Raw genomic sequence first — 25,043 nt, 5'->3', positions numbered from 1 at the left:
CCACCAGCTTCACCTGGAATGCTTTTCCAACAGTCTTGAAGGAGTTCCCACATATGCTGAGCACTTGTTTGCTGCTTTTCCTTCACTCTGCCGTCCGACTCATCCCAAACCATCTCAATTGTGTTGAGGTCGGGGGATTGTGGGGGCCAGGTCATCTGATGCAGCACTCCATCACTCTCCTTCTTGGTCAAATAGCCCTTACACAGCCTGGAGGTGTGTTTGGTCATTGTCCTGTTGAAAAACAAATGATAGTCCCACTAAGCCCAAACCAGATGGGATGGCGTATCGCTGCAGAATGCTGTGGTAGACATGCTGGTTAAGTGTGACTTGAATTCTAAATAAATCACAGACAGTGTCACCAGCAAAGCACCCCCTTACAATAACACCTCCTCCTCCATGCTTTATGGTGGGAACTACACATGCGGAGATCGTCCATTCACCCACACCGCGTCTCAAAAAGACACGGCGGTTGGAACTAAAAATCTTAAATTTGGACTCCAGACCAAAGGACACATTTCCACCGGTCTAATGTCCATTGCTCGTGTTTCTTGGCCCAAGCAGGTCTCTTCTTCTTATTGGTGTCCTGTAGTAGTGATTTATTTGCAGCAATTTGACCATGAAGGCCTGATTCACACAGTCCCCTCTGAACAGTTTATGTTGAGATGTGTCTGTTACTTGAACTCTGTGAAGCATTTATTTGGGCTGCAATTTCTGAGGCTGGTAACTCTAATAAACTTATCCTCTGCAGCAGAGGTAACTCTGGGTCTTCCATTCCTGTGGCGGTCCTCATGAGAGCCAGTTTCATCATAGCGCTCGATGGTTTTTGCGGCTGCACTTGAGGAAACTTTCAAAGTTCTTGAAATGTTCCGTATTGACTGACCTTCATGTCCTAAAGTAATGATGGACTGTCGTTTCTCTTTGCTTATTTGAGCTGTTCTTGTCATAATATGGACTTGGTCTTTTACCAAATAGCGCTATCTTCTGTATACCCCCCCTACCTTGTCACAACACAACTGATTGGCTCAAATGGATTAAGAAGGAAATACATTCCACAAATTAACTTTGCATTCCAGGTGACTACCTCATGAAGCTGGTTGAGAGAATGCCAAGAGTGTGCAAAGCTGTCATGAAGGCCAAGGGTGGCTATTTGAATAATTTGTTTAACACTTTTTTGTTTACTACATGATTCCATATGTGTTATTTCATAGTTTTGATGTCTTCACTATTATTCTACAATGTAAAAAAAAAAGTTAAATAAAGAAAAACCCTTGAATGAGTAGATGAGTCCAAACTTTTGACTAGTAGTGTATGTCTTAAAGCCAGTATGTATATCCTGAGGCCATACTTTCAAACTGTATTTTCTATCTCACACTGATAAACCAGAGTAAGCTGATTGACTAGTTGTTACAGGCTATTTGTGCTGATATCTCAATCAGTGGGAGGCTGACCCTCTATCAGTAAAAATACCTACTCTCTGCTCTAATCCTGTTCTGACATGAAAAAGCCTCAAGCTTTCTAAGCTCTCCAGTGAAAAATCCTATGTTTGCTATTGTTATTTCTAAATGCATGTGTGTTTCCTCCTGTGAGATTACAAAACATAGTCCTGCAATGCACAATTATTATATAATATCCTTGGGGAGTGTTGTATCCTAATGAGGTATGGTATAAAGCATATTAATTGCAATTTATTACATAATGTCTCGCTTTTGGATTGAGGAGAAAAGGCATCCAATTCTCTCCAGTAGCTTTTGCCCCCCAGCTTTAACCCACATTTTAAGTGGAAACATGAGCAGTGACCTTTTGAAAATGAGATGTTCCCTTAAGCCCCTATTCAGATTAATTTCACAGGTAGCTATCATCAGAGACATACCAATGCTTTTCTCTCCCACTCCCCTGTCAGAATCTATAGATGAGTCAGACCCAGATAAGATGCATTGCCTGAACAACAGTGGCTCGTCAGCCACCTACTCAGACTACTCTCCGTCCCAGGGTTCTTCTGGCTCCTCCAACCCCCCGGGGAATGTGGCCACCCTGCAGGCTGCTGGGAAGGATGGAGGAGTGCCTCAACAACACTGGACCAACAGGTGGGTAGTGGCTCACTGACTCTCAATATACAGTCCCACACTGAACCAGAGACTAGACACTCGCCTGATAACAAACTTACGGTGACCTAGGATCGGAATCGGTCCGCCATCAGCAAAATCAGAGGCTCAGTGGTCTCACAGCCACCTGTGGTCTGATAAGTGCTTGCTAGCTGGGTCATTTCCAGTACTGTTCTGTACTGTGTCAATATGTCGTCCAGCAGGCATCGATTCCACCTGTTGGTTTCCTGAGACAGAGGGGTGTTGTGTAGGGCACCTGGGTGAACAGGAGGTGGAACTCCAGCTGTCAAGCAGCTGTGTGAGGGAAGAGAGTGGTGCACCAAGTCTCTTTTACATCTCTCATTAACATACATCTCCATAAGACTGACAGAGCGTAGCACATCTCTCTCGCTGTCTCTTTCCTCTCTTTCGCTTTCCCTGTCTGTCTGTCTGTCTGTCTGTCTGTCTGTCTGTCTGTCTGTCTGTCTGTCTGTCTGTCTGTCTGTCTGTCAGCCCAGCCAAGGTCAGAGGGACAGTTCCTCTCCACTCTCTTCTTCATTGAAATGCAGCTGAAACACTACCATTGGGGCTCTTGAAACTGTTTTAGTCAGTCCGTGCCAGAACTTCCGAGAGCATTGTTATTTTTTCCAACTGAATCCTGGCTGAAATTCTACAGATGGAGGTCTCACTGAAAAATACTTCTATTTTTTTTATCTGTGGATACAATTATAGTTGACTTCTACTGATACTTTCAGACCTCTATGGAAAACAGTCCAGCTCAAATCTGTGCATATTTCCCTTTTATGATATATTGGTAAAAAAGCAATTGGATTCCCTTTGAAATGCCAGCAGTATAGCTTCAGGCAAACATGACTTTAAAATACACAGTACCTTTCTATTTTAATGCAGCCTTTGATTTGACCTATCAAAACTCCAAGTCAAGTTGGAGGTCCATTATGAATGTTACCCTCTATTCTATGTAGTAAATATACCTTGATGAAATGATATGTTATGATACCTGTGCCCACTCTCTTTCTGCAGGCTGGCCCAGCAGTTCCCCAAGCCCATTGAGACCAAGCCCTTACTGAGAGACCCCAGAGAGACCCCTCCCTCCAGCACACTGCAGCAGCGCAGCGAGCGACGCCCCCTCAGCGACACCTTTGACCAGTGGAACGACACCTCCCACTACGACAATACAGGCTTCGTGTCTGAAGAGGCTCCTCTGGAGACCCCCAGTGGTAGCAGCAGTGGTAACCCCATGCTGGGCTCAAAGTCCTGCAGCGCCTCCACCTCCCACGGGGGCCGCCGGCCCCTCATGAGGCAGGAGCGCATCGTGGGCATCCCCCTGGAGTTGCAGGATGCCCCTCACCAACACCAACACCCCTCCCACCAATTCCATAATGTCCGCAACACGCCCGAAGCTGAAATGCCTCAGCCTCCCACCCCCAACCCGTGGCAGAACTGGACGAGGACGCCCAGCCCCTTCGAGGACCGCACAGCTTTCCCCTCCAAACTGAGCTCCCCATGCAACAGCCCCAATCCTGACCGCAAGGACTTTGAGCAGGAGCTGCCGGGCACGTTCCCCTCCACAGGGACGTGGGGTTACTTAGACTCCAGAAACTCAGGGCAGGGGCAGGGGCGCAGCAGCCAGCAGGCCAACATGTCCAACATGTACCAACATGTCGAATCCAAGCCCACTAGACCAAGCTCTGGGGCCATGGTGATGAGCAAGAGCTCTGAGCGCCTCTTTCCCATGATGAAGGAGGTGAAGGCTAAGTTCAAGAAGTCCCAGAGTATTGATGAGATAGACATGGGCTCCTACAAGGTGTACAGCATTCCCGTGGACACCTACAGCTCCAGCATAGAGAACCAGGGGAGTGTTGACCGTGCAGACATGCCAGCCCCCATGGAGCAGAGCATGTCCCGGAGCAAGTCTGCCCCCATGCTGGACGATGATGATGCCTACGGAACTAATAGCCAGCAGCAGAAGCCTGCCATCCCCAAGAAGGTCTACCACTTCGACCAGAGCTTCAACCCTCAGGGGGCTATGGATATGAGGAATCAGCAGCAGGAGAGGAGGGCCCCTCCGCCCTTCCCGAACACCCCTGAGTATGTCAACCATCCGGGGAAGACCCTGCCCAAGGAGCTGGTGAGCCCCAGGGGTTACCGGGGTTACCCTCCCATGGACCAGATGTTCTCCTACTCTCAGCCCTCAGTCAACGAGGAGAACCAGCCACCCCAGCAGCAGCAACCCTTCCCCATTCCCAGTCAGCGCTCCCGGCCTGGGTTCCTGAGGCGGGCCGACTCCCTGGTCAGCTCCACAGAGCTGGCCCTGTTCCGCAGGGTTCAGGAGGCCCAGGAGATGCAGCAGAAGTCGGACCACTATGGCCGGCAGCACTTCAAAGGCATGCTGGAGCACCAGAACAGTCTGGCCAGCATGGCCCAGCAGGACCAACAGTACAACAAGAGGAATGGCAGGTACGAGGAAGACTACTCCTCCTACCAGGAGCCCAAGAAGCCCATCATGGGCTACCCCACTAAGAGCCTGACACAGCGGCGGCCTCTGTCGGCCAGGAGTTACAGCACGGAGACGTTCGGGGCGTCCCAGGCCAGGCCTGTGTCTGCCAGACCCACCATGGCTGCCCTGTTGGAGAAGATGCCCCCAGATTATAATCTGAGCACTTGCACTGAGAATATAAAGAGCCCTGATGAGATGAAAATGCGCACCATGCAGCTGCAGCATAAGCCTGACGATATGTCCTCTAACATGCCAGTAGACTGGAGGCAACAGCTGCTTAGACATATAGAGGCCAAACGAATAGACCGGGTAAGTCCGACAACTTCTTATTCACCTTGGGAATAAACCGTTTATTACACGATTGCACACCATCTACATGTGAGCTTCTGTTGTCTTGACCCACACGCCACATGACTGCATGACCGTCAGTATTGACTGCTTAGTTATGTTCTCCAGTTATGGCACCAGTCTCACTTGGAGTTTCACTGTATGTATAAGTTGCACAAACCATGTTTGGTACGTTTTCCTCTCAACGTTCTCTTTCTCCTCTCTTTTATTTTCTTTCTACTATTACTATTAGTATGATATCATACTTTAACAAGACAAGTATATCTGTCTGTACTACTACAATTTGGGTCAGTTTTCCTAAAGCAGGGTCCCCCAACTGGCGGCCCGCAGGGGATTTTATTTGCCCCCACAAGTTTTCTGAGCAAAAACCGAACAAAGCAAAAAACATTGTTAAAATTGTTTTATTGTTGGACATAAAATACTGTAAAAACACCAGCAAATCAGCTCCAAGTGATTTTAATTTAGGAAATCTTTTCCAAAATATTCCCACACATAATAGAGAGATATACACTGAGTATACCAAACATTAGGAACACCTTCCTAAAAATTAGTTGCATCCCCCCGCCCCCCCTTTTGCCCTCAGAACAGTCTCAATTCGTCTGGGCATGGACTCTACAAGGTGTCGAAAGCGTTCCACAGGGATACTGGCCCATGTTGACTCCAATGCTTCCCACAGTTGTGTCAAGTTGGCTGAATGTCCTTTGGGTGGTGGACCATTCTTGATACACACAGGAAACTGTTGAGCGTAAAAAACCCAGCAGCGTTGCAGTTCTTGACACAAACCGGTGCGCTTGGCACCTACTACCATACCTTGTTCAAAGGCACTTAAATATTTTGTCTTGCCCATTCACCATACACAATCCATGTCTCAATTGTCTCAAGGCATAAAAATCCCTCTTTTACTTGTCTCCTGCCCTTCATCTACACTGATTGAAGTGGATTTAACAAGTGACATCAATAAGGGATCATGGCTTTCACCTGGATTCACCTGGTCAGTCTATGTCATGGAAAGAGCAGGTGTTCTTCATGTTTGTACACTCAGTGTATGTGACCGTATACACATGTAAGCAAGGTTTGAAATTAATATGTTTTAGTCAAATATTTTATCTGTTTGGGCTTCTTGCGGTCAATTCGCAGTCTGCTAATTATTTGTACTTATGTTCTGGCGCCCTGACCATCTACTCAAGAAAAAAATCTAGTTGATGATTTCTGCCCTAAAGGGTCTATCAGAGTCCAAAACGTGTATGTGTACGCACAGCAGTGTTCTAGAATATCGGAACGATGGCTTTCATACTTTCAAATCCTCATTCAAATGGAGGATGCGTTTGTGGAGCAGCGTTGGTTGGGAATTCTGGGCAGGTGCGCGTTTGGGCTGTGTATCCCCCGCGGACGGTGGTCTCAGAGCCAAGTAGCTGTGTCGCGATCGGACGCCGAACTATCTGCATCTGTGGACTCTGAATTACGCTTAACACTGATTAAACCTAGTTCTGAATTAGAAAACACTCCAGGACTAGGCTTAATCTGGGTCCGGGAAACCGGCCCTTGATAATATAGGCAAGTACTTCAGTGCTATACATCTCTTAAAGAAAAGTACATACTGTTGCTTTTATGATATACGTAGTCATACTGTATCCATGAGTGTGTTTTAATGTGTTTGTGCTGGTAGCCTACTGTAGTAACTCTGTACTGTTGTTGTTCTGTTTGTCAAGCTCACTTTATCTGTTGCAGCTACGCAATGTGTCTTGGTGCAATCCCGTTAACCCAGTGGCTCACCCATTTACTCATGTCACGTGATTGTTTCCCTCCAATCAGAGCGCTGTCCTTAAGCACAACACAGTAAACTTCGGCATGCTGTGCTCTGGAGGCTATGCTGCACCGCATGCAAGCAGAAGCATGACAATAAACTTTTACAATAACATGAATAAGCATGAAAACCAAACAACACAGTGGCTACCTCTACCCAATGTGAGTATGAACCAGAAAACACAGAAACAGTCTCAGTGCAGTTGAACCCTTTCACATTCATTTCATACAGTGTACTGCATTTCTATTATTTTGTAAGGATAAAAGCTTAAAAACAACATTTATCATAAGCAGAACAATATTACCCATAGCTGCATTTTCCTTACAATGGAGAATGTTTATTTTTATTTGTATCACTTGCCTTAAATATTGAAATGCTATGCCTGTATATCTTTGTTTTATTATAGTCCACTTTATATTCCAATTATTTTACATTCTAATCTTGAGGGATGAAACTTGAGCCCAGAAATAATACCAGCATTAAGAAAACGAGTCTAGACCCGAGACTCATGTATCACGGTAACAGTATAAAATGCATACAGTGAAGCCGAGTATTATACAATTTCTTAGCCAAATGACACCAGCGGTGTCGGTGTGAAACAAGCCTTAAGATGACTGACATGGCAATCCCTCACATTTCAACTTCAAGCCAAGCGCTGTCTTTTATCTGTTGTCTGAAATATTAAAGTGTCTGCAGTGTGTTGCATGTGTGCAATCAATGTGTCAGCTCCGGTGTCTGCTCTGTGCTATTATTACTGTGTAAAGCTATTAATGTACCCTGTGTCACTCAGTAGCCTCAATGCAATGGGGCCTAGTTTATAGGCACTATGCATTTAAGGACACAGACAAGCACATTGTAATGAAAAGCAGAGATTGTATCAGAGTTTCTCGCTTGCTTATCTTTCTTGTATAGGTATTTTAGTGCCTATAAGCCAACCTATCATTTTTAGCCTGTCCCAATCTCTCTTAACCTGTCAGTCACAGTCTATTCTTATCAAATAAGTATTGTAAGTGGACGAAATGACAGGAGGTAAACAACCCAACTGATATATTCATACTTATAGGACTTTAAGCTTACCATTATAAAGAAGCTAAGGTCATGATATTGATCCAAGGATACCCGCTGGTTTACTATCTGCAATACTCCGCCGATAGTATTATTATTATCAGTGACTATAACCTTATAATCAATAGAGCAAATTAATTTACCTTTATCTCTGCTAAAACTGTAGTCACGTTAGCAGCAAATACAGGTTACCACCATAGCGGTGATGATACTCTAAATTGTGTTCCTTTACCCTGTTCTCTCTCCAGACCCCCTCTCAACAGAGCAATATATTAGACAACGGCCAGGAGGTGGTCTCTCCCACTACTCAGTGGGCCCCCTACTCACTGGGCAGGAGAGACGTGCCCCCAGAAAACATCATGAAAAAGGTTGGTGCTTTACACAGGCAAAGGACTGGGTGGGAGGCCTGTTTGGAGTGTTGTAATGCCATTGTTAGTTTTAGCCTGAACTATACTGATGACATAGTGCTCATTATCACCCAGCTTGCTGAATGAAACACTGGGCTTGTAGCTCATTCATATATTGAACAAAAATATAAACGCAACATGCAACAATTTCAAAGATTTGACTGAGTTACAGTTCATATAAGGAAATCAGTCAATTGAAATAAATTCATTAGGCCCTAATCTATGGGTTTCACATGACTGGGCAGGGGTGCAGCCATGGGTGGGACTGGGAGGGCATAGGTCCATGTACTTGGCAGCCAAACCCACCCACTGGGGAGCCAGGCCCAGACAATCAGAATGAGTTTTTCCCCACAAAAGGGCTTTATTACAGACAGAAATACTCCTCTTTCGCAACAGCTCTGGTGGACATTCCTGCAGTCAGCATGCCAATTGCATGTTCCCTCAAAACTTGAGACATCTGTGGCATTGTGTTATGTGACAAAACGGCACATTTTAAAGTGGCTTTTTATTGTCACCAGCACAAGGTGCACCTGTGTAATGATCATGCTGTTTAATCAGTTTCTTGATATGCCACACCTGTCAGGTGGATGGATTATCTTGGAAAAGGAAAAATACTCACTAACAGGGATATAAACAAATCTGTGCATAACATCTTTGTCACGGTTTACTAAGCCAGAACCCAGAAGCAGACCAGGACAAGGTGAGTTGAAACGAAGGTGAGTATTTATTTAACAGATTCAAAAAACGATGCAGAATAATCCAGGGGACAGAGCGGGCGGCGGAGATGAGTTGGTGGAGGTGCAGTGGCAGATCCAATAATGGCTCAGCAGCCGCCGACAACCAGGCAGGGGTTGGGTGAAGGTTCCGGGAGATTGACTGCAGATAGAAACAAAACGGAGGTAAGTACACGGCAAGCCAACAAGGTGCAAAACAACAAAACTAACGCTAGAAACTCCAAGGCTGATACACTGACAAACATACTGTTCATGGCTAACGATCCGGCAGGGAATGGATGTCAGGTCAGAGCTTATGAAGGGTGATGATCAGGACCAGGTGTGCAGACCGCTGATGAGATGCAGGTGCGGTTAATCGGGAGATCTCCCGCCTAGCAACGTCGCCCGGCAACCAGGCCGGGAGCGTTCAAGAACCCTCAGGAAACTGGAGATTCCGAGCAGAAAAATGGCAACACAGGCAGGAACCGACTCAGGATGCAGGGTTCATGACAATCTTAGAGAAATAAGCTTTTTGTGCGTATGGATTTCAAAAAAAAATTCACCTTATGAAACATGGGACCAACACTTTACATGTTGCATTTTTGTTTTTCTTCAGTGTATATTTATGACATATCAGTACATTTAATGTCAAATCGCAATCCACCCCCACACATCCATTGTTTTTGAAACAACGGTGACATTACAAGCACATACAGTGCCTTCAGAAAGTATTCAAACCCCTTGACTTTTATCACATTTTGTTGTTACAGCCTGAATGTAAGATTTTGTGTCACTGATCTACACACAATAGCCCATAAAATCAAAGTGGAATTAGGTTTTTTGAAATGTTTACAAATTAATTAAAAATTAAAAGCTGAAATGTCAATAAGTATTCAAACTTTTGTTATGGAAAGCCTAAATAAGTTCAGGAGTAAAAATGTGCTTAACAAGTCACATAATAAACTGCATGGACTCACTCCGTGTGTAATAATAGTGTTTAAATGAGTACCCCATTTCTGTACCCCACACATACAATTGTCTGTATGGTCCAGTGCTTGACTTGGGCAGGAGCTCACCGGAGCTGAATATTAGCTCAAAAGTATTGTGGCGCTCCTGCACCTAGATATAAACTGTTCCAGCAACCAGCATGAGTAACGGCACCTATTTCAGTCCAAGTCAAGCACTGGTAGGGTCCCTCAGTCGAGCAGTGAATTTCAACCACAAAGACCAGGGAGGTTTTCCAATGGTTCGCAAAGAAGGGCACCTATTTGCAGTTGGGTAAAAATAAAACAAGCTGACATTGAATATCCCTTTGAGCATAGTGAAGTTATTAATTACACTTTGGATGGTGTATCAATACACCCAGTCACTACAAAGATACATGCACCCTTCCCAACTCAGTTGCTGGAGAGGAAGGAAACAGCTCAGGAATTTCACTATGAGGCCAGTGGTGATTAAAACAGTTACAATGTTTAATGGCTGTGATAGGAGATAGCTGAGGATGGATCAACAACATTGTAGTTACTCCACAATACTAACACAAATGACATAGTGAAAAGGAAGCCTGTACAGAATAAACAATATTCCAAAATATGCATCCTGTTTGCAATAAGGCACTAAAATAATACTGCAAAAACAAATGTGGCAAAGAAATGAACTTTTTGTCCTGAATTCAAAGCGTTATGTTTGGGGCAAATACAACACAACACGTCACTGAGTACCACTCTTCATATTTTCAAGTGTGGTGGTTGCTGCATTATGTTATAGGTATGCTTGTCATCAGCAAGGACTAGGGAGTTTTTTAGGATAAAATTAAACGGAATAGAGCTAAGCACAGACAAAATCCTAGAGGAAAACTTGGTTCAGTCTGCTTTCCAACAGACACTGGGAGTCTAATTCACCTTTCAGTAGGACAATTACCTAAAACACAAGGCCAAATATACACTGGAGTTGTTTACCAAGACGACATTGAATGTTCTTGAGTGGCCTAGTTACAGTTTTGACTTTCATCGGCTTGAGAATCTATGGTAAGACTTGAAAATGGCTGTCTAGCAATGATCAACAACAAACTTGACAGAGCAGGAAAGAATAAAACATTTAATAATGGGCAAATATTGTACAATCCAGGTGTGCAAAGCTCTTAGAGACTTACCTACTTTGACGTTAGAGTATTTTGTGTCGATCATTGACAAAAAATTACAATTAAATCAATTTTAATCACACTTTGTAACACAACAAAATGTGGAAAAAGTCAAGGTGTGTGTATACTTTCAGAAGGCACTGTATAACCACATTACATTTACATTTTTACATTTACGTCATTTAGCAGAGGCTCTTATCCAGAGTGACTTACAAATTGGTGCATTCACCCTATAACCATTTTTTTTTTTAAGAGGGGGGGGGTTTCAAATGTCTCCGGAAGGTGGTGAGTGACTCCGCTGTCCTGGCGTCGTGAGGGAGCTTGTTCCACCATTGGGGTGCCAGAGCAGCGAACAGTTTTGACTGGGCTGAGCGGGAACTATGCTTCCGCAGAGGAAGGGGAGCCAGCAGGCCAGAGGTGGATGAACGCAATGCCCTCGTTTGGGTGTAGGGACTGATCAGAGCCTGAAGGTACGGAGGTGCCGTTCCCCTCACAGCTCCATAGGCAAGCACCATGGTCTTGTAACAGATGCGAGCTTCAACTGGAAGCCAGTGGAGTGTGCGGAGGAGCGGGGTGACGTGAGAGAACTTGGGAAGGTTGAACACCAGACGGGCTGCTGCATTCTGGATGAGTTGTAGGGGTTTAATGGCACAGGCAGGGAGCCCAGCCAACAGCGAGTTGCAGTAATCCAGACGGGAGATGACAAGTGCCTGGATTAGGACCTGTGCCGCTTCCTGTGTAAGGCAGGGTCGTACTCTCCGAATGTTGTAGAGCATGAACCTGCAGGATCGGGTCACCGCCTTGATGTTAGCGGAGAACGACAGGGTATTTTCCAGGGTCACGCCAAGGCTCTTCGCACTCTGGGAGGAGGACACAACGGAGTTGTCAACCGTGATGGCGAGATCATGGAACGGGCAGTCCTTCCCCGGGAGGAAGAGCAGCTCCGTCTTGCCAAGGTTCAGCTTGAGGTGGTGATCCGTCATCCATACTGATATGTCTGCCAGACATGCAGAGATGCGATTCGCCACCTGGTTATCAGAAGGGGGAAAGGAGAAGATTAGTTGTGTATCATCAGCGTAGCAATGATAGGAGAGGCCATGTGAGGATATGACAGAGCCAAGTGACTTGGTGTATAGCGAGAATAGGAGAGGGCCTAGAACTGAGCCCTGGGGGACACCAGTGGTGAGAGCACGTGGTGCGGAGACAGCTTCTCGCCACGCCACTTGGTAGGAGCGACCGGTCAGGTAGGACGCAATCCAAGAGTGAGCCGCGCCGGAGATGCCCAGCTCGGAGAGGGTGGAGAGGAGGATCTGATGGTTCACAGTATCAAAGGCAGCAGACAGGTCTAGAAGGACAAGAGCAGAAGAGAGAGAGTTAGCTTTAGCTGTGCGGAGAGCCTCCGTGACACAGAGAAGAGCAGTCTCAGTTGAATGACCAGTCCTGAAACCTGACTGGTTAGGATCAAGAAGGTCATTCTGAGAGAGATAGCAAGAGAGTTGGCTAAAGACGGCACGCTCAATAGTTTTGGAAAGAAAAGAAAGAAGGGATACTGGTCTGTAGTTGTTGACATCAGAGGGATCGAGTGTTGGTTTTTTGAGAAGGGGTGCAACTCTCGCTCTCTTGAAGACGGAAGGGACATAGCCAGCGGTCAAGGATGAGTTGATCAGCGAGGTGAGGTAGGGGAGAAGGTCACCGGAGATGGTCTGGAGAAGAGAGGAGGGGATGGGGTCAAGCGGGCAGGTTGTTGGGCGGCCTGCAGTCACAAGTCGCAAGATTTTATCTGGAGAGAGAGGGGAGAAAGAAGTCAAAGCATAGGGTAGGGCAGTGTGAGCAGGACCAGCAGTGTCATTAGACTTAACAAACGTGGATCGGATGTCGTCAACCTTCTTTTCAAAGTGGTTGACGAAGTCATCCACAGAGAGGGAGGAGGGGGGGGGGGGGGGGGGGGGGGGGGGTTCAGCAGGGAGGAGAATGTGGCAAAGAGCTTCCTAGGGTTAGAGGCAGATGCTTGGAATTTAGAGTGGTAGAAAGAGGCCTTAGCAGCAGAAACAGATGAAGAAAATGTAGAGAGGAGGGAGTGAAAAGATGCCAGGTCGGCAGGGAGTCTAGTTTTCTTCCATTTCCGCTCAGCTGCCCGGAGCTCTGTACTGTGAGCTCGCAATGAGTCATCAAGCCACGGAGCTGGAGGGGAGGACTGAGCCGGCCGGGAGGATAGGGGACACAGAGAGTCAAAGGATGCAGAAAGGGAGGAGAGGAGGGTTGAGGAGGCAGAATCAGGAGATTGGAGGGAGAAGGATTGAGCAGAGGGAAGAGATGATAGGATGGAAGAGGAGAGAGTAGTGGGAGAGAGAGAGCGAAGGTTGCGGCGGCGCATTACCATCTGTGTAGGGGCAGAGTGAGTAGTGTAGGAGGAGAGCGAGAGAGAAAAGGATACAAAGTAGTGGTCGGAGACATGGAGGGGAGTTGCAGTGAGATTAGTAGAAGAGCAGCAGGGAGGAGAATGTGGCAAAGAGCTTCCTAGGGTTAGAGGCAGATGCTTGGAATTTAGAGTGGTAGAAAGAGGCCTTAGCAGCAGAAACAGATGAAGAAAATGTAGAGAGGAGGGAGTGAAAAGATGCCAGGTCGGCAGGGAGTCTAGTTTTCTTCCATTTCCGCTCAGCTGCCCGGAGCTCTGTACTGTGAGCTCGCAATGAGTCATCAAGCCACGGAGCTGGAGGGGAGGACTGAGCCGGCCGGGAGGATAGGGGACACAGAGAGTCAAAGGATGCAGAAAGGGAGGAGAGGAGGGTTGAGGAGGCAGAATCAGGAGATTGGAGGGAGAAGGATTGAGCAGAGGGAAGAGATGATAGGATGGAAGAGGAGAGAGTAGTGGGAGAGAGAGAGCGAAGGTTGCGGCGGCGCATTACCATCTGTGTAGGGGCAGAGTGAGTAGTGTAGGAGGAGAGCGAGAGAGAAAAGGATACAAAGTAGTGGTCGGAGACATGGAGGGGAGTTGCAGTGAGATTAGTAGAAGAGCAGCATCTAGTAAAGATGAGGTCAAGCGTATTGCCTGCCTTGTGAGTAGGGGGGGACGGTGAGAGGGTGAGGTCAAAAGAGGAGAGGAGTGGAAAGAAGGAGGCAGAGAGAAATGAGTCAAATGTAGACGTAGGGAGGTTGAAATCCCCCAAAACTGTGAGGGGTGAGCCATCCTCAGGAAAGGAACTTATCAAGGCGTCAAGCTCATTGATGAACTCTCCAAGGGAACCTGGAGGGCGATAGATGACAAGGATATTAAGCTTAAATGGGCTAGTGACTGTGACAGCATGGAATTCAAATGAGGAGATAGACAGATGGGTTAGGGGGAAAATTGAGAATGTCCACTTGGGAGAGATGAGGATTCCTGTGCCACCACCCCTCTGACCAGATGCTCTCGGGGTATGCGAGAACACATGGTCAGACGAGGAGAGAGCAGTAGGAGTAGCAGTGTTTTCAGTGGTAATCCATGTTTCCGTCAGCGCCAGGAAGTCGAGGGACTGGAGGGTAGCATAGGCTGGGATGAAGTCAGCCTTGTTGGCAGCAGAACGGCAGTTCCAGAGGCTGCCTGAGACCTGGAACTCCAGGTGTGTGGTGCGTGCAGGGACCACCAGGTTAGAGAGGCAGCAGCCACGCGGTGTGAGGCGTTTGTGTAGCCTGTGCGGAGAGGAGAGAACAGGGATAGGCAGAGGCATAGTTGACAGGCTGTAGCAGATGGCTACAATAATGCAGAGGAGATCGGAATGAAATGAACTAAACATCTGGGAAAGGAGAGAGCAGGGCCTCCCTCACCAAAACTCCCAAATATAACTCTCCCAACTTCCACTTTAGAAATTAGAATTGTTGTAAACTACAGCGGTTCAATGTTTCAAGGAATAGACTCAACTTACTTAATTCAGCTAGCTAACTATGACGCCATAGCTAACTAGCATGCTAGCATCCAATAACACACAGTTTAGCACCAATACTTGGTTACAACAAACTACCAATAGTGTGTTAACACACTAAACAGATAATTCGTGTCCGTGTCTAGTTCCTTTCATAACGCAGCAATAATTAAACGTTGGCTAGCTAGCACAAAGATATTGTATTTAGCTGCTACAGTACAGCTAGCTGGTAGTGTTGGCTAGCTAGCAATGGCTGCTGTGTTGACTTTGTTTGAAAAACGGCGTCGCTGCGAACGAATGTAGCTGGCTAAAAGGATATTATATTTAGTTGCTACCGTTGCTAATAGCTACTCGCCAGCTAGTCCAGGAGGTGAGTTAGCTAGCTAGCTAGCTTCGTGCTACACCCGGCACCGCCGAATACAATACTAACCTACAATAATTACATACAATAACTACCCACAACAACCCACGATGCCTACCTACAATACCTAACTACAATCTAAATACATAGTTTAAGCCTTACTCGACAAAGCCCAAGCTATGTATAAAGCCAAACTTACCCGACGCCAGCTGTCTGGGTGGCAGACAAGAAGACATTGGTCTTCTGCAATCAGTAGCTGTAATTAAGTATAGTAGCTACTAACTACCTAACGTTATGCGTCATGATTCCCGGTCTTGTCCCTTTTGGTTCCTCCACATTTTTATTTTTATTTTTAAATGGGCTTGTTTATTTAGTTTTATACAACAGGTGGGTCTAATCCTGAATGCTGATTGGTTAAAACCGCATTCCAGCCGGTGTCTATTCCACAAGTTACCACTGGCTACAGTAAATCTATGACGTTAAAATGCCTATTTACTCTGTTCCAGCTGACTGCGCAATCCACTGTCTCATCAGCCCAGCCAAGCAATTAATAAACTTCATCTCCACTATAAAAAACATCTAGACATTATCTCACATTTCTTTTAGTTTTTACAGCGGAGATTTGTATAAACCTTGCTGTCTGTTTCTCCGACATTTGAAACATGGTTTCAATATTCAAATTTGATCTTCAGCTGCCCCATAGTAAGGAACGTGTCGGTAGTCGGGATGAGACAGACAGGCAGGCAGCATTTCTCAGCCAGTCGAAATCATGAATCAGCTGGTATCGTTTTTATGGATATATACAAATAAATGTATTTACAAAAAAAGTTTAAACGAAATGAAGTGCAGCTAGTTTGCAGTCTTTCCAGCTTCATTTTGAAGTGATCGTGTTAGCTGTGTTGTTGGCTAGCTCCTCTGAACAACAGTGTCCTGACGAGTGAGCACATATTCTATGCCAGGCGAAATCGCGCCTCATTAGCTCTTTGTTATGGATGTATCCAAATAAATTAGAAAACAGTTTAAACGAATGCAAATGCGGCTGCTTTGCTGTTATTCTGGCTGCAGTTTTTGACGTGACTGTAAGTTAGCCGTAGTTGGCTAGCTAGCAAGCAAGGGATAAGAATGTTGCCAGCCAGTATGGCAATGGAACATTTAGAACGAACGACTGGGTCGTGTCCATAGATACAGAACAAAAAGACTGAACAACTGGGTCGCGTCTCTAGCAATCGAACCAATAGAACGAACGACAAGCCGGTTTAGGTAGCAACCCTAGATTTGTGTCGGGACTATATCTTGTGGAAGGATGAAATAGTATGAATAAATTAATCCAAATAACGTTTTTTATGAAAATATGTCAATCATTATTTGAATATGTTGGTAACCTGTTGTATAAAAGTGATAATGCCCTCGAAGCCTGTGTTTGAAGGATATATTGGCACAGTTTGCCGGCCCTCGACTTCGTCTCGGGCTTAACCACACCCGTGCCAATTTATCCTCCAAACACCGGCTTCGAAGGCATTATCACTTAAGCGATTGCTACAGTATGGCAATTTTTTAAAATGTCAGGAGTCATTTCTAAGCGCCATGATTCATTCCAGCAGCGCGCCATTCTTGCTTGGTCTCCATGGCAACCTCTGTTTGTCAGTGTCTTAGTCACATCATTGTGGTCACATTCTAACCATCAGTGCAAGAATAATGAAAAAGTTAGACCAGGGACTTAAATCTGCTTGGAAATCTATGGCCTTCATGTACATATCTCCCTCAAATACTTCGTACCTCTTCACATTGATCTGGTACTGACACTCCCTGTTTACTGTATAGCTCCATTCTTGTGTATTTTATTTTATTCCTCTTGTGGAATTTCTAAGCGCCATGATTCATTCCAGCAGCGCTCCATTCTTGCTTGGTCTCCATGGCAACCTCTGTTTGTCAGTGTCTTAGTCACATCATTGTGGTCACATTCTAACCATCAGTGCAATAATAATGAAAAAAGTAGACCAGGGACTTCCTATGAATTATTAATGCACAGAGAAAACTGTGGGTTGTGTATCCTGTTTTATTACTTAAACTGAACAAAAATATAAAAGCAACATGTAAAGTGTTGGTCCCATGTTTCATGAGCTGAAATAAAAGATCCCAGAAATGTTCCATACGCACAAAAAGCTTATTTCTCAAATGTTGTGCCCAAATTTGTTTACATCCCTGTTAGTGAGCATTTCTCCTTAGCCAAGATAATCCATCCACCTGACAGGTGTGGCATATCAAGAAGCTGATTAAACAGCATGATCATTACACAGGTGCCCCTTGTGCTGGGGACAATAAAAGGCCCTCTAAAATGTGCAGTTTTGTCACACAACACAATGCCACAGATATTCAAGTTTTCAGGGAGCGTGCAATTGGCATGCTGACTGCAGGAATGTTCACCAGAGCTGTTGCCAGATAATTGAATGTTCATTTCTTTACCATAAGCCGCCTCCAACGTCCTTTTAGAGAATTTGGCAGTACGTCCAACCGGCCTCACAACAGCAGACCACGTGTATGGCGTTGTGTGGGTGAACAGTTTGCTGATGTCAACGTTGTGAACAGAGTGCCCCATGGTGGCGATGGGGTTATGGTATGGGAAGGCGTAAGCTACGGACAACGAACACAATTGCAGTTTATTGATGGCAATTTGAATGCACAGAAATACAGTGAGGCCCATTTTTTAAAAGTTATCTGTGACCAACAGATGCATATCTGTAATCCCAGTCATGTGAAATCCATAGATTAGGGCCTAATGAATTTATTTCAATTGACTGATTTCCTCAAATGAACTGTAACTCAGTAAAATCTTTGAAATTGTTGCATGTTGCGTTTATATTTTTGTTCAGTATATATAATGTAGACGACACTGAAGTGGCCTTGTTAGAGTTTTGACTTAAATCGGTTTGAAAATGTATGGCCTTCATGTACATATCTACCTCAAATACCTGTACCTTTGCACATTGATCTGGTACTGGTACTCCCTGTATATAGCTCCATTCTTGTGTTACTTTGTATTATTACTTTTAAACTGCATTGTTGGGAAGGGCTTGTAAGCAAGCATTGCATGGAAAAGTCTACACCAGTTGTATTCAGGGCATGTGACAAATAACATTTGATTTGATGACAGGATTTGCAGGGAAGTTTCTATATGGTCATTCAGGCTTGAAGAAGCATGCAGCACCTCATCTGTCTTATATCCGCCATTTTGTAAGACGTGACGTTTGCATCTTTGCAGCTTCCTGACTCTTTGCCTAACGGGTTGAATTACCCACAGGCAGGCGGCCACCACCCCCACCCCCACCAATCACAGACCATGATCGTGACGTCCGCATCGGCCACACCCCCACACCGCTCGGTGCGGGACCAGCAGTACGAGGGCGCCATCAACAAGATCTCCATCCAGCAGTACCAGTCTCCTCTGCCCATGGCCACCACCACCCGGCCCCAGAGCGCACGCTGCCTCATACAGACCAAAGGCCAGAAGAGCATGGACGACTTCCAGGAGCAGGTTGGCCATTACACTATCTGTCTCTCTCTCTCTCTCTATCTGTCTCTTTGATTGTCTCTGTGTTTCTCTCTCTCTCTCTCTCTCTCTCTCTCTCTCTCTCTCTCTCTCTCTCTCTCTCTCTCTCTCTCTTTCTCTGTGTTTGTCTCTGTGTGTTGGTCTCGCTCACCCCCGCCCTTTCAATCATCCTTTCATTCTTTCTCCCTTTCAATCTGTCACCAACAGATCTCTGAGAGGCCTATATTATGGCTAGCGGCATATAGAGAGGAGAGATGTTGCACCATGTAATTACACAGTTATACAATACCAAATGTCTATTTTTGGCATGATGTTGTTTTTGTGTCATTTGGTAGTTCTGTCTGCGGATAGAGAAGAATCCAGGTTTAGGGTTCAGCATCTCAGGGGGAATCAGTGGCCAAGGGAACCCCTTCAAGCCTTCTGACATGGTAAGATTAAAGCAGCTAAATGTTCTCTGTGTGCATGTGATACTGTGCAGTCTGTGCCAAGGAACATGTTCCATTTTTCTCTTATTCCTTAAGGTGTTTGAATAACCACTGCACAGCACTGTATGTTTCACTTCCGAGTTTCCATGGTAACAGGTGCTACTGCAACACTGTATGGGGTGCTGCAGTTGACTTGGTTAACTTTGAACCTTTTTATTATACGCCAATAATGAGCAAGAATGAAGAAAAGACAACACTTATGTAGCAATGATTTGTAATGTAGTCATAAGGTTGGCAAATGTCCAATAGTTCAATAGTGTCTTGTTGCCATGTAACAGCAAAGAAAAGACCCGGTGAGAAAAATGTCCATAGCTTTGCATTTACAATTTTTCAAAATCAGTTACAATGTTGCCGCTGGCAATTTTTACCCTTATTATCGTTTTAAAAGATCAAAGCCTTACATTGACATTAGATTTGTATGGGGAAGGTCTTGTAAGCCATAGGAATAGAATTCAGATTCAATGTTGTAAACATTGTTATAGCCATTGAATGTGTTGTATATTTTGTATGCATATCATCTCCCATCTTAACACCCCACTGAAAGGTGGTGCATGCTGATTGCTGAGGATATCTTCTATGGGCCTGCTTTCCTGTGATGCCTCAAGGACTACCTGCTGTAATAATACTTGAGTCATTAGATGATAGTAATGTTATTCGGGTTCAAGTGAGGTTTAACTGTTTAACTGTGTTGAATGAGGCTCTTCATATAGTATTATGAGCATTTTCATATGGTTTAAACGCATGCAAAGATTGGTATACTTATAATCTCTGCCTTGACTAGCCATTTTTTGGAAACATGCAATGTAAAAAACATCCCCCAGTGTCCATATTTTTGTAAATAGCTGAATTTTTTATATTAACTGTATTAGTACTGTTAATATGTTTAAATTAAAGGTAGACATAAATGCCATGTAAGTACATCTAGTTCTTGAATTTAACCAACAGCACACATAGACAAGCTTTTAAAAAATATATCTTGTGAAAAATCCTTATGGTAGTTGTCTGCTTTTTACAGACTAGCTAAATCTACAAAGTTAATCTTGGCAATGGCATATCAATCAAAATCAAGCACAGAATTTGAGTTCGAGAAAAACACAAACAAAAGCACCAAACACCCAGTTTCAAAGGCAAAGATTCTAAACCATCTTCACCATGTGGTTCCTAATCTCATATCACTTTTGACTTATAGGGTATCTTTGTTACTAGGGTACAGCCTGATGGACCGGCCTCCAACCTGCTACAGCCTGGGGACAAAATACTGAAGGTAACCATGTTCTTCATCACCGCATCGATCATCATTGTCCTCTGAGTCTGTGAGAGCGCATCCTCCCTCCGCCACATTGCCAGTAGAGGCTTTGCATGTGGTATTTTGTGCTGGACGTACGTGTGTCTACCAAGTGAGCATGGTCCTCTGTTTTGACCTCTGTCAAACCTCCAACATGCTTTACTTGTTCCCATGTCAGACAAAACTAATAGTGCTTATTGTGTCCTAATAAAGGCCCATAGAAACAGATTAAAACACCTAAGTGGATAACATACAAGTAACTTTACTGATATGATAGGATTCCTAATGTGATGTTTTATATGCATGAAAACTAAGTAGCAACCAGCAATTTAATGTGCTGGATGAATTGGTTTGTTTCTGAAATACTAGTGAAGGTCAAAGTACAACCTGGGCCCGTATCTACAAAGCGTCTCAGAGTAGAAAATTGGTCGTGCTGGGAATAGAGACATTTTTACTCCTATTCTTATGAGTAAAAATAAAAGCTATGCATGAAGCCTCTTTCATAAGAGTCCCACCTGAGGGGCAGCGAGTCAGTGGTTACTAGCTGGCTTTGCTAATAGCTACTTTATTGAGGAAAAATGTACTTACTATGACTGTGATATGTGGTTGTCCCACCTAGCTATTTTAAGATTAATGCACTAACTGTATGTTGCTCTGGATAAGAGCTTCTGCTAAATGACTAAAATGCTAAATGTTCCTGTGCCACATGTAATTGCTTTGGAGTTGTTAAAATAATGTCTTGATATTTCTATATGATCAATCCATAAATAATCTAGACCTAGACCATGCAACAGTACCTCTTGCGCATTTGACAATGATTTCACATGAGGGCTATTTCACATGATATGCATAAATACTTACAGTATAACCACTAGGCTAATAAATAAACACATATTTTTCTTTCAATTATTTAATTAACCTACATAATGTTATTTCAAGTTATCCCTTTGGAGCACAATATCACATTGGTAAAGAAAAGATGCCTAAATTGACCATGCCTATCGTTGGGCAATTGAAGGCAACTAGGGCCAATGTTAGCTTTGATTGTGTTTGATGAAAATGATAGAACCTTAAAACATTTTATGCAACATTATCGGCAACTGACTTGTTGCCTACTGTGCCAAAGTGATATAACGGTAATATTATATAAATGCCACTTTTAACAAACATCAGAATTGGTTAAAAAAAGGTTATGCATGCCAACATGTTAGGCAGGAATTAAGAATAGGCAAAGTAATTGTGTCAGGTGAAAATATATCAATTGTTTTACCATTTCAACATTTCATGTAGCCTACAGTCACATTCAATGTTGTTATCTGAAGTCTGATATAGTTCACAGCTGGCAATGCTTCATCGCGATTGGTTATTCCCAATCATTTGCAACAATATCAATGAGCGTCATCACTATATTTCCTTAGCGGCACCTCAAACTCTCGTGATTACCAGCTGAGTGAAACTTTGATGAATTGATTAAATTACACCTGGCTCAGAGTTTGTCTGAGCAGTGTCTTAACATCATCCTAAAACCTACTCTGAGCTGGGTTTTTGTTGTTGTCTTAAACCAGGTTTTAACAGGATTCCTAGCATATTTTCTGAGATGCTTTGTGGATATGGCCCTTGATTTAAACTTTTTTGATAATCTTGAAAGCCCTGCAGCCATTTCTTCTCAACTATTTTCTCTATCTTTTCAACTTTGCATTGTGCAGCAGAGATTGCATCGGGTCTTCTTTTCTCCTTCAGTATCATCAGATCCCCCAAGTCTCTTTTTCTAAATACTTCAGGAGTAAACCTTTTAGGAAGAGCATAAGAGCTCTTCCACCCCATGCGATAAGAAACAAATTACACACTATGATGTAGTGTTGTATTTAGCTTAGGTAGAGGGCTGTTATTTTAAAGGGAACTCACCATCACACATACAGTACATATGGATGACGTTGTCAAAGTAAGTGTTTCCCATAGTGCAGAGAGGGAACTGTACCCCTGTAGATTGTCCGATTCCTGGTCCATGTGAAGCTACTGTCCAGGCTAGTCAAACACCTGACAGTGAAGCCTACATGAACAAGCCAGGCTCTCTGTGCCAATACAATTTAATGGGATTGGAATAGTCCCTACAGTAATTGGCATGTCTCTTGTATCTGTGTGGCTTTAAATGTGTGCTAGTAGAAGCCCTCGCCCCTCGCCCACCTGTAGCCTGCAGAAGCAGGAACCTCTCTACTCTCTCCACAGATGCAAGTGTTAGCTGAAGGACAGACCTCTAAAGATCCACTTCTCTCCTCCTTCTCTTCTTTACAGCATGACCTCCTCCTCCTGTGTGCATCTCTCTGCTTTGTCTCTCCTCTTTTCCTTGACAGTGTTGTTTGTTTATCTCCTCTGAGCTAGGGCTATTCCCAGTCCTCTCCGTGCCACCCTGCCCCGCCCCGCCCTGCCCCTTCTCACCCACGTCACTCTGTTCACCCTCTGCTTAATTTTTGCATTGCAGGCCAATGGACATAGTTTTTTACACATGGAACATGAAACTGCTGTGTCTCTTCTGAAGAATTTCCAGAAAACTGTGGACTTGGTAATCTTAAGGGAGAGCACAATTTAAATATTTTTTATAACATTAGTGCTTCTCACCCAAACGGGTTGTGGAAATGTGTAAAACCGGTTTTTATCTAGGAACAGTGACATTTGCCGATTGCTGGACCAATGGCAAATACTAGTGCCAAATGTACTATAGGATACATATCTTATAACCTATCTATTAATTTTATGTAAACAGGAATTGTATCTCTTGAGTTGATGTGAACGAAAGTAATTTTTGTCATTCAGACTGAGGCTGTAGGTTGGAGCAATTTTCTTAGTTTTTATTTGGACATTTTTTGCGTATTTATATTGCCTTTTATTTTGTACCTTTTTCATTGTAGCTTCTCATTTTACTCTCGAGCATGAAAACACACTAGCTCTTTAGGAATTACATTCACCATAAACACTGCCTCAACTTTGTATATGCCTTGGGTAAATATTTTCATTTACAATAAAGACATGAACAGTAGCGAGAGGAATGGTACAGAAAATAAATTTTTTCAATGTTCTTGAATTGTTGAAATTAATTGTGTAAAAAAAATCCTACCTTAATACATGGCCAATTTATCAACAGTATAAAAAATAAAAAAATCATTATAGGTTTTCCCACTGGTTTATTTCATGAATGTATTAACACTATATTGATCGTTATTCCCAACCAGTCACTACATTCTATAAGGTAGATTTTTGGTAGTTGCTCAATAATGTATATGTTTGCACAAATGAGCTACATTTTAAAAGTAGAGCAATATTCTATCCCACATCTGAAAGTATTTTTGATTACAAGACTACCCTAGAGGGCCATCTGCTGGCTACATTATGTGTTTACACGTATGTACTGTAATTGCTCCAAGGAGTATGTAATGTCACATACCTCCACATTCATCTCCTAAAGAATTTACATACAGAAAAGTTGTAACATTGTTTCTCTTCTGTTTATGTATTTTATTTAATTTTTTTTCGCACTGATTTGAAGTGGTGTGAGTCATTTTACTGAGCTTTTCAGCACCACTCTGTAGAACACAAAATTACTTTTGATGTCTTCATTTTAAGCACAGTTTATTATGAGAATGTGCTATTGGAAAAGTATTCATGTGAGAATTATGTATAATTTTTTTAACAATGCTACTGACCAGAATAGCCATTTCACTTTGTTCCATTTCTGGATGGATGTTCATTTTAAGTTCTGATGTTACAGCATGCTTTCATGTTTATAATGATCTTTGGATCTATTTTTGGGATACATTCTCTGTGTTCAAATTTTAGGGTCTCTCTCATAAATACATTTCTCTCATTGCAAACCGGTGAGGTTTGCAAAGAGACAAATTTTTACATTGTGACATTTGATGCCATTTTATTACAATCAAAAACATACACCTTATAAGCCCTAACAATGTTTCATAACTATTTTTGTCAAATGTAGCATCAATTGTGACATTCTTGAGCAAAACCAAGCACCTATAACCCTATGGAGGGACCCTGGTTGAATTTGTGCCAAGCTTAGCTGGTATGTGGTACTTCAATATCCAGTCAATTATGAGTTAAAATGTTCAAGATATTGTGAGATAATATAATTATTTTTAATAAATGTTTTCAGGTTATTATTCATAATTTATTGATATACCTTAGCTTTGCTCAAATTGCGCGATTTTATAAGGACAATGAAAAAGTATGGATGAAGTACTTATGTCTTGGAGAATAAAAGCTGTACTATCAAATGTATAAAACATATTTCTACAGTAATTGTGAATTTGTGTTATACAAATATATTATATATGAATATAAAAATGGTCATTTTTGTATATGTTTAAAATACAATTAAATA

At 43.6% G+C, this 25,043-nt stretch overlaps 1 protein-coding gene across 4 annotated transcripts in view; it reads left to right on the top strand.

Annotated features, from left to right (window-relative positions):
• LOC311148882 (leucine-rich repeat-containing protein 7-like) overlaps positions 1-23,240 on the top strand; it is a gene marked incomplete at its 3' end in the record, with an annotated part of 87,683 nt that extends 64,443 nt beyond the window's left edge. For 2 of the 4 annotated variants that reach the window (XM_084185891.1, XM_084185892.1), the window contains 8 exons: positions 1,901-2,084; positions 3,123-4,908; positions 6,760-6,912; positions 8,065-8,188; positions 18,639-18,868; positions 19,219-19,311; positions 20,558-20,632; positions 23,133-23,240. In XM_084185891.1, the coding sequence (XP_084042017.1) occupies positions 1,901-2,084; positions 3,123-4,908; positions 6,760-6,912; positions 8,065-8,188; positions 18,639-18,868; positions 19,219-19,311; positions 20,558-20,632; positions 23,133-23,240 (2,753 nt within the window). Of the gene's footprint in view, positions 1-1,900; positions 2,085-3,122; positions 4,909-6,759; positions 6,913-8,064; positions 8,189-18,595; positions 18,869-19,218; positions 19,312-20,557; positions 20,633-23,132 lie in introns of all 4 variants that reach the window. The other 2 variants (XM_084185893.1, XM_084185890.1) reach the window with 1 other exon arrangement.
• Between the last annotated feature and the right edge of the window lie 1,803 nt (positions 23,241-25,043).

The sequence above is a fragment of the Coregonus lavaretus genome (assembly GCF_964263955.1).
Source record: "Coregonus lavaretus genome assembly, chromosome: 21".
Lineage (NCBI taxonomy): Eukaryota > Metazoa > Chordata > Actinopteri > Salmoniformes > Salmonidae > Coregonus > Coregonus lavaretus.
This window is presented reverse-complemented; position numbering and strand designations above follow the sequence as displayed.